The sequence below is a fragment of the Gastrolobium bilobum genome, unplaced genomic scaffold (assembly GCF_033153095.1).
Source record: "Gastrolobium bilobum isolate Gb01-03AN ecotype WA unplaced genomic scaffold, APGP_CSIRO_Gbil_v1 utg11897, whole genome shotgun sequence".
Classification (NCBI taxonomy): Eukaryota; Viridiplantae; Streptophyta; class Magnoliopsida; order Fabales; family Fabaceae; genus Gastrolobium; species Gastrolobium bilobum.
Genome location: NW_026897107.1, coordinates 93902 through 110141, shown reverse-complemented (window position 1 = coordinate 110141; position 16240 = coordinate 93902). Strand labels below are relative to the sequence as shown.

At 33.7% G+C, this 16240-nt stretch overlaps 2 protein-coding genes across 2 annotated transcripts; both read left to right on the top strand.

The window, feature by feature from the left end:
• The first annotated feature begins 645 nt into the window (after window positions 1–645).
• On the top strand, window positions 646–2706 carry LOC133304203 (G-type lectin S-receptor-like serine/threonine-protein kinase LECRK3). Its single transcript, XM_061504201.1, has one exon. It carries the CDS (start codon window positions 661–663, stop codon window positions 2704–2706), a length of 2046 nt encoding a protein of 681 aa, XP_061360185.1. The 5' UTR covers window positions 646–660.
• An 8452-nt stretch (window positions 2707–11158) lies between these two features.
• LOC133304202 (inositol transporter 1-like) lies at window positions 11159–14840 on the top strand. The gene is made up of 6 exons (XM_061504199.1): window positions 11159–11309; window positions 12633–12703; window positions 12956–13291; window positions 13407–13514; window positions 13627–13812; window positions 14205–14840. Exons 1-6 carry the CDS (start codon window positions 11159–11161, stop codon window positions 14838–14840), a joined length of 1488 nt encoding a protein of 495 aa, XP_061360183.1.
• Window positions 14841–16240: the final 1400 nt, after the last annotated feature.

The window sequence follows — 16240 nt, the reverse complement described above, 5'->3', positions numbered from 1 at the left end:
TGCAGCACCATTCTAAACGGCACTGTTGACTTGTCAATTGAGACATTTCAAAGTCTTTTTAAAAGTCGGAGTAGCGCGTGTTCTTGTAAAGTTATATTAATTAAACCACCTACGTTTCAAGTTTTCAACTATAAACAATTGAAAGATTCCATGTATATGACAATAGCTAACATGCACTGTAGCTTGCTAGAAAAGAAAAGGCTTGTAAAACTTTTTGAAGTTAACACCATTTCTTTAAATTCCGATACAAAAATTAATAGTTCATGTAATTGGCCTCAAGCTTTATTGTTGACACCAAAGATGAGTCTTAATATTCTTATTCTTATCCTTCTCCCCTTGCTTCCTTATGTCATTGTCTCTGCTCAGAATGTTAGCATTGGTGAGACTCTGGTTGCTGGTAACGGGAGTGATCAATGGCTTTCTCCATCAGGAGAGTTTGCATTGGGATTTCATCAACTTGAGAATGACCTTTTCTTGCTTGCCATATGGTACCACAACATACCTGAGAGGACTGTCATTTGGTATGCAAATGGAGACAACCCTGCACCTAAAGGATCGAAGCTAAAGATAAATCAAAACAGTGGACTAGTGCTGACTAGTCCTCGAGATGTTGAGCTATGGAGATCACAGTCCATATCAGGTACAGTTTCCTATGGACTAATGAATAATACAGGAAACTTGCAGCTTCTGGATAAGAATTCACAGGTCTTGTGGGACACTTTCTCACGTCCAATCGATACATTGTTGCCAACTCAAATTATGGAGTTAAAAGGCACCCTTACATCTCGACAGAAAGATACCAACTTCTCACAAGGAAGGTTTCAATTTCGCTTGCTTGAGGATGGTAATGCTGTGCTTAATCCTATAAATTTGCCTACCAACTATACTTACGAAGCTTACTACATAAGTGGCACTCGTGATGCTGGCAATGGCACAAACTCTGGTTACCGTGTGATTTTTGATGAATCAGGCTTCTTGTACATAGAGAAAAGGGGCGGTGAGAGGGTTTATATCACTAGCCCAAATGATGTGCTCTCAACCGATTCCTATTATTACAGAGCAACCCTCAATTATGATGGAGTTTTCACCATATCACATCACCCGAAAAGTCCAAGCACAAATCAAAGTTGGACGGTTGTGAAGACATTACCAGATAACATTTGCACGGCTATGGGAGGTGAGAAGGGTATTGGTAGTGGAGTCTGTGGATTCAATAGTATCTGCACTCTCAAAACGGACCAAAGACCAATCTGCAGATGCCCAGAAGGGTATTCTCTTCTTGATTCTACTGATGAGTATGGAAGCTGCATACCAAATTTGGAACCCGTTTGTCAAGGAAGTGGACAGAACTCGCAAGAAGATCTATACTTCATGAAGGAATTGCCAAACACTGATTGGCCTACATCAGATTATGAAATGTATAAACCTTACAATTCAGAAGACTGCAAGGCCTCTTGCTTGCAAGATTGCTTATGTGTTGTTTCTATTTTTAGAACTGATACCTGCTGGAAGAAGAAGCTGCCTCTCTCGAATGGAAGAGAGGATAGAGCGGTAGGAGGATTCGCTTTCATTAAATTGATGAAAAATAATGTTTCATCAGCAAGTCCTCAAAATCCATCTATACAGGTGAATGAAAATAAAAAAGATCAAGATACTTTGATAACTGTGATATCAGTCCTTCTAGGAAGTTCTGTCTTTGTCAATTTCATTCTTTTCACTGCAGTATGTATTGGTTTCTTCTTCTACTACAACAAAAAAAATTCCACCAGTAAAGTTGTTGCAGAGAGCAATTTGCGCAGTTTCACCTATGGAGAGCTTGTGCAAGCAACAGATAACTTCAGAGAAGAATTGGGAAGGGGATCTTGTGGCGTTGTCTTTAAAGGGAATACAGATTTGGCTACTATTGCTGTCAAGAAATTAGACAAAGTGCTCAAAGACAGCGATAAGGAATTCAAAACAGAAGTGAATGTGATAGGACAAACTCATCACAAGAACTTGGTTCGCCTGCTTGGATATTGTGATGAGGGACAACACCGGATTCTGGTGTATGAGTTCTTGAGCAATGGCACTTTAGCAAGTTTCCTTTTTGGAGATTTCAAACCAAATTGGAATCAGAGAGTCCAGATTGCCTTTGGGATTGCAAGAGGGCTCGTTTACTTGCACGAGGAATGCTGCACTCAGATCATTCATTGTGACATAAAGCCACAAAATATACTTCTAGATGAGTATTACAATGCAAGAATATCAGATTTTGGGTTAGCAAAGTTACTGATGATTAATCAAAGCCGCACACAAACTGGCATTCGAGGAACAAAAGGGTATGTTGCGCCAGACTGGTTCAGGAGTGCACCAATCACTGTCAAGGTTGATGTTTATAGTTTTGGTGTGATGCTTCTGGAGATAATCTGCTGTAGAAGAAATGTAGATATGGAGTTTGGCAATGAAGAGAAGGCCATTTTAACTGATTGGGCTTATGACTGCTATAGAGCAAGAAGAATTGACATCTTGGTTGATAATGATGATGAGGCTATCAATGACATGAAGAGGCTTGAAAGGTTTATAATGGTAGCTATTTGGTGCCTTCAAGAAGATCCCTCTCTCAGGCCTACAATGAAGAAGGTTATGTTGATGCTAGAAGGGATAGCTCCTGTTACAGTTCCACCAAGTCCCTGCCCTTATACTTCTGTTTCTGTTAGTAGCAGTTGAAAATAGTCTCGTTTCATGTCTTGCCTTTGTAGTTTTGTGATTTTGCTATTAATTTTTCCATTTCCTTTATTCATGTAGCTGCTCGTTTAGAATCACTTTTTTTTTTTTTTCTCCTTTCTTTCATGATGCATAAAAAGTGTAACAGAAAATCGGAGTAAATGGTAGAAACAAGAAGTTGGTGAAATAACAGATTGTCTTGGCTTTGCCATACACCATCAATCTCTGATGAAATACACTTCATTGAAGAATTATATCCAAAAGATGCAATCTCGTTGGAAAAGAAAGCACCAGAATTAAATGAATTCTTTTTAGATTATTCGTGAAATTCTGTTCAATGATATGTTTCTAAATTGCAAGTACACATTTGAATTAACGAAGTTCCACTCTTATACTAAGTTTATTATGGATATAAATTCCTTGAATACTGTGTTTAAATGCTAAGCACTATGTTAGTTATAGTGTTATACTGAGTATGATTTTGTCACGATCCAAATTCAAGTTCATGACCGGCGCACAGATTAAACATAATCGTACCATGTAAACCTGACAAGCGTAATTTTTATTAACATATACTTAAATTTGTCAAATTTACAATTAACATGCTTGTAGAAACAATCAAGCAACTCTAGAAGATAAACCTATAATTTTTCTAGAAAAATTAAAATATAAACTTTCGCCACACGAAATGATGTGTCGAGCTCATTACCTATAACTAAATAGACTCCCACGTATCAAATCTAGAGTCGGCAAAACGGGCTCGGCTCGGCGGGTTTACCCGCCCAACCCGTCAAACAGAGCGGGGCGGGCTGAGTTTTTCAACCCATCTCATAAGCGGGGCGGGGCGGGCTCATTTTTTTGTGGGTTGATGGCGGGCCTAGGCTGGCCGAGGCGGGTCAGTGTAAAATAAGTTCGGGCTGGCGGGCCAACCCGTCCAACTCGCCAAACGGGGCGAGGTGGGCTGAGTTTCTCAGTCCACTTTCAAAAGCGGGGCGGGACGGACTGACTCATTTTTTGACGGATTGATGGTGGGGTGAGGTGGGGTGGGGTGGGGTGGGGTGCCGCCCACTTTCCAACCTCTAATCAAACCACAGGAGTGAAATTAGAAGCTAACTCATGTTTGAACCTAGCAGATCAAAGTTGCACTTGAATCTTTGGACTAGCGGTGTCTACGGAGAAGAAAGCCGCATATGATGGCAGATCACTGTACACAAACAAAAGGCTAAAAGCCAAGGTGTGTATGCGCATATTGGTGGCAAAGTGTGGCTCAAGGATTCGATTGTAGATTCGATTCTTGTAATGATCTTAAGACTCCCTGTATCTTCCATTTAAGACACACTGTGTTTTAATCTGAGAGATACTCTCAGGATAAATTAAACTGGCTGGAGGTGATTAAGTGGTGATACCTCTTGATTTTAGAAAAAAAAAAAAATGCTAAATTAATTGTAAGGAAGAAAACTCAATAAAATCCAGATTATGTGCTTCCTTAACTTATCAGTTTTTGTACCAACAAGTTTTTTTTTTTATCTCATTAATATGCAACGGTGCAGATAATTTATCCACAATACGAACATATACATGGTAAAACATCAAACGTTGAATCAGAAAAAGTAAAAATTTGGACAGGGGAGTCCCCATTTGTTAATCAACATTTATGATAAATATTTCTCAGAAAAAGACAACCAATAATTTTGTCGTAATCTTAGCTTTCCCCGCGCTCAGGTGCGGAATTGTTCCATAAAGTACAGTCAAACCTTCGAGTTCGCGGTGCCTGTTTGTACGGATCTAACATAATCTCTCTCCTTTTTTTTTTAATGTTCGAAACAAAAAATATTATTTGATAATTGTTTCCGATATATATATATATATATATATATATATATATATATATATATATATATATATATAGGGTAGATTTTACACCAGTGTAAGTTACACTCTCAATCTTGTTCGTTGATCCCATTTATATCTAAGGGCTCAAAATTTTTAGTAAACTGAGCCATTGGATACAAGTTAATCAATGGTCAAGATTGAGTGTAAGACTTCTAACTCTTACACTGGTGTAAGAATATCCTGTCCCATATATATATATATATATGGGTAAGGATCATTTTACACTAGGGTAAGTTATACTCTCAATCTTGTCTGTTGATTCCACTTATATCTGAGGGCTCTAATTTTTTAGTAATGTGAGTCATTAAATACAAGTGGATCAATGGTCAATATTGAGTGTAAGACTTCTAACTCTTACACTGGGGTGTAAGAATATTTTGCCCCTATATATATATATATATATATATATATATATATATATATATATATATATATATATATATATATATATATGAAGAAGTGTTTATCGTTTTAAATGACACAATTTTATGTCATTTTTAATGAAATTACATCATTTTGTGTATTTTTGCATTCTCTCTTCTTCATTTTTTTTCTAATTTTATAAAAATGAAAAAAAATATAAAAAACACACTTAAAACGATATAGTTTCAATAAAAAAGATACAAAATCTGTTATTTAGAATGACAAACACTTAACCCCTATATATATATATATATATATATATATATATATATATATATATATATATATATATATATATATAAATTAGATCATTTTACACCAGTGTAAGTTCACTCTTAATCTTGTCCACTGATCCCATTTATATCTAAGGGCTCAAATTTTTTAGTAATGTGGGCCATTGGATACAAGTGGATCAATGGTCAAGATCGAGTGTAAGACTTCTAACTCTTACACCAGTGTAAGAATATCCTGCCCCTATATATATATATATATATGGCTTTATTTTTCTCCTTTCACAATGAGAAGAGGAATTTTCTTATACGAACATGTTTAAGGTGAATCTTTACCAAAAAGAAATAACAAAAATAAAGCATGTAAATTGACGTATGAGTGATATGAGAAATACTTTCTCCAACATGAGAAAGTATTTTCCCATATATATATATATATAGTCAGGATCACTTTACATCAATATAGGTTACACTCTAAAATTTAATGGTAGATCCTATTTTTATCTAATGGTTCTGATTTATTATATATGTAACTCGTTAGATGCAAGCAAATCAATGACATCTTATTCTTACACTAGTATAACAATATCTTACCCCATATATATATATATATATATATATATATATATATATATATATATATATAGGAGCAGGATATTCTTTCACCGGTGTAAAAGTTAGAAGTCTTACATCTAATCTTGACCATTGATCTACTTGTATCCTGTTATGGACCCATATAAGGGGTCCATTGAATGACAAGCCCAATAAAGGGTAATCCAATATTCTAATCAAGTATAATTACGGATAGAATCCATCAAGGATACTAATCCTAATATGACTAATATGACAGCATAGCAAGCAGGCCTGGGTCCTTATCAGAGGCACCAAAGACCCATCCACACTACCCACAGGTAACCTCTATAAATACAAGGTAAACCCTAAAGGTACGTACGTTCTCTCTCTCTCTTACTGTTATGCTGTTACTGTGCACACACACACCCCATTGGCTAACGCCGTTAATAGTATTCTGTGCACAGTGATCTGCTTGACTCAAGGATATTTCTTCCATAGATACCTTAGAGAGGGCACTAGATCCAAGAGTAACATAGCAGTATATTGGGCTGGACATCTCTGTCCCAAGGACAAAACATATCCAATAACTCATATTACTAATTAGAGCCCTTAGATATAAGTGGGATCAACTGACAAGTTTGAAAGTTAACTTACACTGGTGTAAAATGATCCTCACCCATATATATATATAGTGTGTATGTGTGTGTGCGCACGCGCATGTGTGAGAGTTCATGTTTTAGGCAGTCGATATAGATAAGTTATCTACACTGATCCCAAAATGATGTCATTTTAAGACAGAAATCAAGATATTTTTATAATTATAATTATAATTTATTTAAGAGTTATAATAGTTTTTCTCATTATAATTTTTTGATCTTTCAACCAAAAATAACGTCATTATAGGAGTGAATATAGATATTTATTTACATTCACTGTAGAAACATTAAAGCATACATATATATATATATATATATATATATATATATATATATATATATTATAATGCTTTGTGCATGTGACATGTTGCTTCCCATTTCTTACAACTTTTTAAACAAAAAAAATAAAATAAATTAGGTATTAATGTTTTTCATAGTATAGCAGATTTTATCTCCTATACATAAATAAAGTGTGTGTGGCCCATATGAAGAGAAGAAAAAGAAAAAGAAAACAAGGTCTCGCATAAAGGTGACAATATGGGTTGAGTCAGGCGGGTCAACCTGCAAAAACGGGGCGGGTTGGATTGGGGTTTTGAAACCACCAATCCTCTTCAACTCGTCCCGCCTAAAAGTGGGTTAAACCCACCACGGGGCTGGTTGACCCAATGGGTTATGATTTTTTTTTTTACAATTAAGTAGTATTTCATTTGTTATTAATTTTTTGTGATATCGAAAAAAAATTTATCTTAGTACTCCTTAGAAAAAATAAAGAATGAAAATTTTATTTATCGTTATGGAATATATCCATATCTTAACTACCTATCCAAGAATCCCTTAATGGATAACGACCCAATTATCCTAACAACGTGGAACATTAGTAAAGATAAAGAGGATAGAACCCTCATCCCTAATACTGAGTAGTTGAATCCTGTACCAACTGGGAGATATACACAGCCCAAGAGGTAACCCTTATAAATACAAGGTTTAAGACCCCCTGGTACACATTATGAAATCATTTACTACTTCTGCCCACACTGTGCACACACTCACATCTTGGCTATAAGCCTATTGCTTGTGCGTAGGGGTGTAAATGGGCCAGGCTAGGTCGCGCTTTGGCCTTCCTGGCCTAAGCCTACTTAAAAAAATATTCAGCCTATCTGGCCTATTCTCCTACTAAAGGCTTTGTTTTATCGGCCAGGTCTGGCCTCTTTTTAAAAATTAGAAAACTTGATATGGCCTACAGGCCTTGTAGGCCTCCCACTGCAGATACTGAGCTAAGAAAATAATTGTATAGAGCAAAGAAAGTTCCATTCATGCATGCACAAATACTTCTCATAAGAAATAAAAAATGACAAACAAGAGTCAATATAATATCTCAGCTCTATAATGTAGATCAGAGGAGAATTAGAGTCAAAGAAATGGGAAAAATAAGAAAGAAATACAATTACTGGGTCAACCAAAGATGAAACTTAGAGACGAGAGTGAGAAGTCACTTAGAAGCGGTGGTGCACAAAAGAAATTTGGGTTGGTACTTTGCCACCTAGAATAAATATATTATTTTATTTTAAAAAAATTAAATAGGTCAGCCTACAAGGCTTTAAGCCAGGCTTGACAAAGTTGGCCTATGCCCTATTTGTTAAAAAGGCTTTCTTGTAAGCTGAAGTATACATTACTTTTCAGAAAGGCCAGGTCAGGCTCAATATAGGATGGGATGTAGGCCAGGCCAGGCTAGTCTGATCCATTTACACCCCAACTTGTGCGCAGTGATTGAGATATTGGCTATAAGCCAACCAAGGTACCTATCTATAGGGTATCTCTGAGCGCATGCTATACAGTATATCATTTACGGTTCTCTATGACAGAACATTTATGACAAATGTTACCAATTTAAGGAAACAAATGAGTTCCTAAAGAATGTTTAACTGAATATTTATATACATTCAAGATTGAGACTGAAAAAAAATTAAGAGAAATGTGAAATAAAATAAAATAAAATAAGAAAAATTCATAAAATATAATTTATTTTTAAATTTTAATTATTTTTTTAATTGACGTGTTGACTCGCCAACCAACCATAAAACAGGGTGGGTTCATTTTTCAGCCTATATTTAATAGAGGGCCCACCCGTCCCGCCACGTTTTTGGCATGTTAGTGGCGGGTCGGGACGAGCCAACCCATATTGTCACCCCTAGTCTCACACACTTTTATGTGTGTATAGGAGATAAAATTATTTTCTGAAACATACGAAAAAATAAACCAAAAATATAAATGGAAAATTACTGTCTCATTTTACATGAGATAACTATCTCACGCTACTCTAACATAAAAAGTTGTGCCATCACTTTTTTTTTAATGGGTGATGGCCCTCAAATCTTTTTTTTTGGGTACATACTTGTATCTAGCTTTTCTTTTTTTAGAATTATTCTTGATGTAACACGTCATAGATTATTCCAAAAGAATAAGTAATAATATGAGTTTATATAATATTTCTCATACCATAAAAGATAAAATTGTATTTCATAAAATCTTAAAATAATTGTTTTGAGGTTAATTTCAAGGAATAATATATATATATATATATATATATATATAGATATATATATATATATAAAATAAAGCAAACTATATTCGTAAAAACTAAAGAGTATAGTAACATGATTTTTTAACCCTTTTATCGCTCATTAATTAATTAATAATCATTTTGCTCCTTATTCAAAAATATCTACCAATCTGCCCATCTTTAATCAATTAACTTGAATATTTAATCGATTAAATGGACAAAACCGGTAAAAATGGTTGACTCGAAATTTAATCGATTAAATCTCCTTGAGTTTGAAAAATCTCAGACCATGTATTAAAGAAATTCTAATACGAAGCCCCATCACCAATAATGTGGTTCATGGAGCAACCTAGGAAAACAACATCAACTAATTTAGTGACTTGGATGGTCAACAAGGGCATGGTATGACCATCATGGTTGCATAGATAAATCTAGCACCGGGACTGTTACTGCAATCAACGAAAATAGCATGAGAGGGAGGGAGGGTCTTGGATTTTGCAGGTAACTAGGCGACCAGCCAATGGATAGAAATGGATAAGGCGAGAGAAAGGGAGTGCTTGAGCTTATCCAACAGATTCTGAATGAAATCTTATTCGTTATGTGGTGATGAAGGTTTCTTGAACAGGAGGCCCTGCTGGATGTAGTGTGTAGACAACATAAGAATATCCCAAGGTGCTAAATAACAAATTCAGTTTGATTCTTCATTGGGGCTCTGCAACTTAATGAATCATTCTGAAACGCGTTGAACTACAAGAAAAATTTCAGGCCCAGTGGCTACCAACAGCCATCAACACGTGAATTTGTTGGTTTCAAAGTCAGGGAGATTTAATCGATTAAGTTGAATATTTAATCGATTAAATCTCGAGTCAACTATTTTTGTCGGTTTTGACCATTTAATTGATTAAATATTCAACTTAATCGATTAAAGAGGAGCAGATTGGTAGATAATTTTGAACAGATTGGTAGATAATTTTGAATAACGGGCAAAATGGTGATTAATTAATTAATGAAGGGTAAAAGGGTCAAAAAGTCATAGTAACATAGATAATAATAGACAAAAGTAATTTTACAGGAAACAAGTTTAGCAGGGAAAAATATTTTTACAGTTACTGCATATAAGTTATCTACATTTATTTCTAAAACGATGTCGTTTTGGTATTGAAATCTTAAAAAATTATAAATATAAAGACTATTATAACCCTGAAATAAATTAAAATTATAAAAATACCATGATTTTCGTCCAAAACGACGTCGTAATGAGTTTAGTGCAGATAACTGCAGATAAAATGAATCCTAAATTAAAATAGGGACTAGATTTGAGGATAATAATCTTTATGCAAATTGCCAAAGACTTTTCTTTCTTTAAACTTTTACCATTGTTCCAAGTCCAAGTTTTTAAATTAAAAAAAAGTGTTAGGTTTATAATTTGAGATTTAAGATTTTTTTGTATGTATATTTTTAAGAAAAAACTAATTTTAATTTTTTTTAACATAATTAGATTTTTTTAAAATAAAGTAAAAAACTAAAAAAATTATAGTTAATGTTTTTCCATAAACGTAATAAAAGTGACTTTAAAAAAATGTATAAATAAGTAAGAATTATGTCATAAAACTATTTTTTTTTTTAAATTTATCCAATCACACTCTTAAAGTGCATTTAAAAGTTTTTTTAATCAATCAAAAGAAACGACTGTTAATAAATAATATTTGGCAATAACAAAACGACGTTACCTAATTTGTAGACTCACCCTGTCTATTAATGGTAATGATCCTCCAAATCATCTAATTCCTGTTCTGTTCCCCTTTCTCAATTTGTGGCTAAGTAAAGGGAAATAATAGAATCTGGGTCATAAACATTTCTGGGGAATCATCTAAATTTCCCAGTTTGATAGCCCATCTGATTCTACCATCCCCCTCTCGTAACAATAACATAATATTAATCTAAGCCAAACCCATTTCTCATTTATGGTGCTCTATACAAATCATCCTTAATTATTTCCAGTTTCAGAGTTTGTGTTCCATTATTCTTCCCCCATTCACTGGTCATTTCTTTTTTGTTGGGGGTGTTGCGGTTTGAGTTTATTATTATTAGAGGCTGATTTAGATTTAGATCTTAGGAAGATGACGATTACGACAATACAATCCACGCCAGGAAGCTCAGGGTATTTGGATTTGTATCCTGAAAGGAAAATGTCCTTTTTTAAGAATCCTTATATCCTCGGACTCGCTGCTGTCGCTGGCATTGGTGGCATGCTTTTTGGCTACGACACTGGTACTTTGTCTTTTGTAATTATTATTATTTTTGACTATTTTCCTTTCGCCTTCTCTAGGATCGGTGCAACTGAGTTATTTATATATATATATATATATCCTAATTCTTCAAAAAAACAAATAAAAAAAAAATTGAAAAGAACTCATCAATTTATCAATTTTCTAGCTAATCGACAAGATGTTCCTAGTATTTTAGCTTTTGAAATTATTCTTCACACAAAAGGTTATATAGGTTGTAATTAGGAGTTTGTTCCTTTAATTAGGATTTCGAGTTCAAGTCTTGAAAATTAAAAAAAAAAAAATTAGAAGAGTTGTCTTTATAATGGTTCTAGACTCTAGAGCAAATAATAGATGAATTTATAAATATATTTAATAAAAAACTTATATGTATAGACCGCACACGCATATAAGGATTTTTCCCATGCCTTGGTTTGAGGATTGTTATGGTTAATTCAGTTTTCAAGTTAATTAATTTGGCTTGCGCTTATTACTATCTCAAAAAGAATGGACTACTAGCTCATATGATCAAAAACTATTGATTCCTTTTTTAGGAAGAAAAAAATCTTCTACTAAGAAGATGCAGATCATTGGATGTGTAGATTATAACGTGGGACTCGCATGCTTTGTGAGACCCATACACATTCAACAATTTGGTATTTTTTTTAGAGTAAATAACCATTCTTTTTCCAAGAGTAGTACAGAAGAAGTTCTCCGTAGTTGGACTCAACATTATTGTGCCATTTTATTCCAATTAACGTGGGTCTTCTCAAGACTGTGTCTGCCCAAGTTCAACAATTTTATCGTCTATTTGCGAAAAAAGAAAGAAAGAAATTCGTCTAGTTATAATAGAATGTTACAAGAAATATCGGGAGTTTTGATTCTTTAAAAAATATAAAAAAATAATGTTTTTTTGTTTTCTTGGTACTGGATCTTTTTAGGGTCTGGAAAATGTCACATCACTAAAGTAATATTTAAAGAATTTTTATTAAAAAAGCTTAAAAGGGAGAAAAGAAATAAAAAACAATGTTCTTATCTTGTATATTATCATCGGAAAGTTATCTTCATATTTCTTATCCTTTCGTAGGCAGCTTAATTATTCAAAACAAGGATTCAAGAAATTTACTGCATACTTGCATGTAAAAATGATGTTATAGACATTGAATTCTCAAGTATATGGTTATTATTGGTTCTGCCTTCTTTGATGTTAAAATCTTTAATAACAGCATGCATGTCACCTAGACTTGCAATATTTTGGAAAAACGCCCGTCTATTAATCCTAACGTGTAAGTTATTCACTTTGTAGCTAATTTAAATTTTGTCACAGGTGTCATATCAGGAGCCCTTCTATATATTAAAGATGATTTTGAGGCAGTTAGACAAAGTAATTTTCTACAGGTACAACCTTTTTTGCGATCTTTCAATGTTGCATCCATTCCAAGGAAAGGAAAATATGTATCTTTAGTTAACGGAGAAGGTTATATTTACAAATTTTTTGTTTATAAACTCTTACAAATTACATTATGTCTGACGGATCATACACTCTTGATTGAAGTCTGACCAGTCATATTTAGTGTTTATAAGAAAAAAAAATTGTAAATATAACCTCCCCTTAGTTAATATATGTTTTTGTGATGGGATGATTGGCAGGAAACAATAGTGAGCATGGCAATTGCTGGTGCAATTATTGGAGCAGCTGCAGGTGGTTGGGTTAATGATGCTTATGGACGAAAGATGGCCACTCTTATTGCTGATGTTATCTTTATTTTTGGAGCAATTGGAATGGCTGCAGCACCAGATCCTTATGTTCTCATATTGGGACGTCTTCTTGTTGGTGTGGGTGTTGGCATTGCTTCTGTCACCGCTCCTGTCTATATTGCCGAAGCATCACCTTCTGAAATTAGGGGTTCATTAGTAAGCACTAATGTCCTCATGATAACTGGTGGACAGTTTCTTTCCTACATCGTTAACCTTGCTTTTACACAGGTTAATAATTACTTTTCCATCATCACATTTAATTAATTTGTCCCAAAAATGTTTGTTTTGCTTTTGTACGTGTATTGTTTCAATTGCCACCTTTCACAATATTATTCCCCTCCAGGTCCCCGGGACGTGGCGATGGATGCTGGGAGTTTCAGCTGTGCCAGCAGTTGTTCAGTTTATTCTCATGCTCTTCCTTCCAGAATCCCCAAGATGGCTCTTTATAAAGGTCAAAAACTGCATTACTAATTGCTCTCAAATCAAGAACTGTCCCCAGCTGGATGTTTTACCATTTTTTATTTTTTTTATTTTTTTTTTGTCTTCAATTCATGTGCATGCAGAATAGGAAAAATGAAGCTGTTGATGTGCTTTCAAAGATCTATGACGTTGCAAGGTTAGAGGACGAAGTTGATTTTCTAACAGCTCAGTCAGAGCAAGACCGACAAAAAAGGACCAATATCGGATTCGGACAAGTTTTTAAATCAAAAGAAATCAGACTCGCATTCCTTATTGGAGCTGGACTTCAGGTAATATAAATATACAAGAGAGGATCCGTTTTCAAATTTTTGCAAATTAGAGAGCGTTTGCTACAAGGAGAAATTTTTATTTGTCCGGGAATTTCAATTTTTAAAAATATGATTTTTACATTCAGTTTACGATAATATCTGAAGATTTAAAATTTTAAAAATTTCAGTTTTCCGGGAATCCGAGAAAAACTCGTGTACCAAACGGCCCCTATGTGCTCCCGAAAATACATAATGTAACTTAGTGTACTTTCGAAAATACGTAGTGTAATTTGTGAGAGTTTGTAAAGAAAAAGTTTGTAAATATAACCATATAAATATATGTTAAAATTAATTGAAAGCAATAGTGTAGTAAAACTAATGAGTTGGTTTATGGTTGATGGCTGTGCATGCAGGCTTTTCAGCAGTTTACAGGTATAAACACAGTGATGTACTACAGCCCAACGATTGTTCAAATGGCTGGTTTCCAATCTAATGAGTTGGCTCTTATGCTGTCACTCATAGTTGCTGGCATGAATGCTGCTGGAACAGTTCTTGGCATTTACCTAATTGACCATGCAGGCAGAAAATTTTTGGCTCTTTCTAGCCTAGCAGGAGTATTTGCATCTTTGATCCTCTTGTCCGTGGCATTTTTAAATCACTCACCCTCTGATCAATTGTATGGATGGCTTGCAATTTTGGGTTTAGTCCTTTATATTGCATTTTTCTCACCTGGGATGGGACCTGTGCCGTGGACTGTGAACTCAGAGATATATCCTGAAGAATATAGAGGAATATGTGGGGGTATGTCAGCTACTGTTTGCTGGGTTTCAAATTTGATTGTGTCTCAGAGCTTTCTTTCAATAGCTGAAGCTATAGGGACTGGTTCTACCTTCTTGATTCTTGCTGGTATATCCGTGCTTGCCTTTCTGTTTGTGCTTGTGTATGTTCCTGAGACCAAAGGATTGACCTTTGATGAAGTTGAACTAATATGGAAGGAGAGAGCTAGGGGCAAGAACCCTGACGCACGGAACCTTCTTGGAGGAGAATAATTTGGTATCTTGTAGTATGATATCTTAAGCACATTTCATATATATATATATATATATATGGGAAATGATAGTCTCATGCTACATAAGATATCTATCTCATGTCATACACCCATAGAATTTTGTGCCAATCTTTTTTTTTCTTTTTTCTTTTCTTTTTAAATTGTGGACCCCACGTATTTGTATCACCCACATAAGATAGTACTCTCATGTAACATGAGATTAATAAACCCATATATATATATATATATATATATATATATATATATATATATATATATGGGATTTGATTTTCTCATTTTGCATGAGAATTCAAATCTCATGTTGTGACTCAACTAGTGGTGGGTCCTATATTTATTAAAAAAAGAAAAAGAAAAGAAAAATTTTGCATGCAAATCGAAGTGTCACTAACATGAGAAAAAGTTTTCCCTATATATATATATATACACATAGAGTTATATTTATAAATTTTTTATTTATAAACTCTTATAAAATATACTATGTACTTTTGAAAGTATATTGAGTTATACTATATATTTTCAGAAATACAAAATATAATTTACAAAAATCTATAAATAAATCATTTCCATATATATATATATATATATATATATATATATATATATATATATATCACGTTCTCAAGCAAGCAAAAGGGAGGCTACTATTTAGATTATGGTTTAATGGCACCAGCCTGTAGATTCAATTATTTATCATAATATAAAGGGTTAAAGGTTTGTTACGTCACATGACTCATTTTTATCTTTCCTGCACAGATAAGAAGAGTCCCATCGGCCATCTTTCTTTTAATTAAAAAAAAAAAATTGATGGGCCCCACGTTTGATTATTTGGGCAAGAAAATTGAAATTTAATCCTGTAACATGATACTGTTAAAAAAAAATAACTTTATAGTTATAACTAAATATGATCGGTCATACTTAGTTAAAAAAAAATAACTATAGATAATTTTATTTAGAGTGTTTGTAGAAATATTTTTTCATATATATATATGGGATATGATTCGTTTACAAATTATTTTTGTAAATCACACTAAATACGACCGGTCGCACACTGCATATTAAAGTATGACCGGTTATATTTACAAACTTTTTTGTTTATAAACTCTTATAAACTACACTAAGTATAACCGGTCCTACTTTAATGATGCAGTCTGTGACCGGTCGTACTTAGTGTAATTTGGAGAAAAAAAAATTTGTAAACAGATCCTATCATATATATATATATATATATTTGGTGAAGTTTTGGGAACAGAGCAAGCTATTTATGAATATGCTGTCAATATATGTTAAATTTTGTATATACACGTCACGCAACCTTACAAGTTATAATAATAATAATATGTGTCTTTAATAATTATTATTAATTTATCATTATTTAATAAT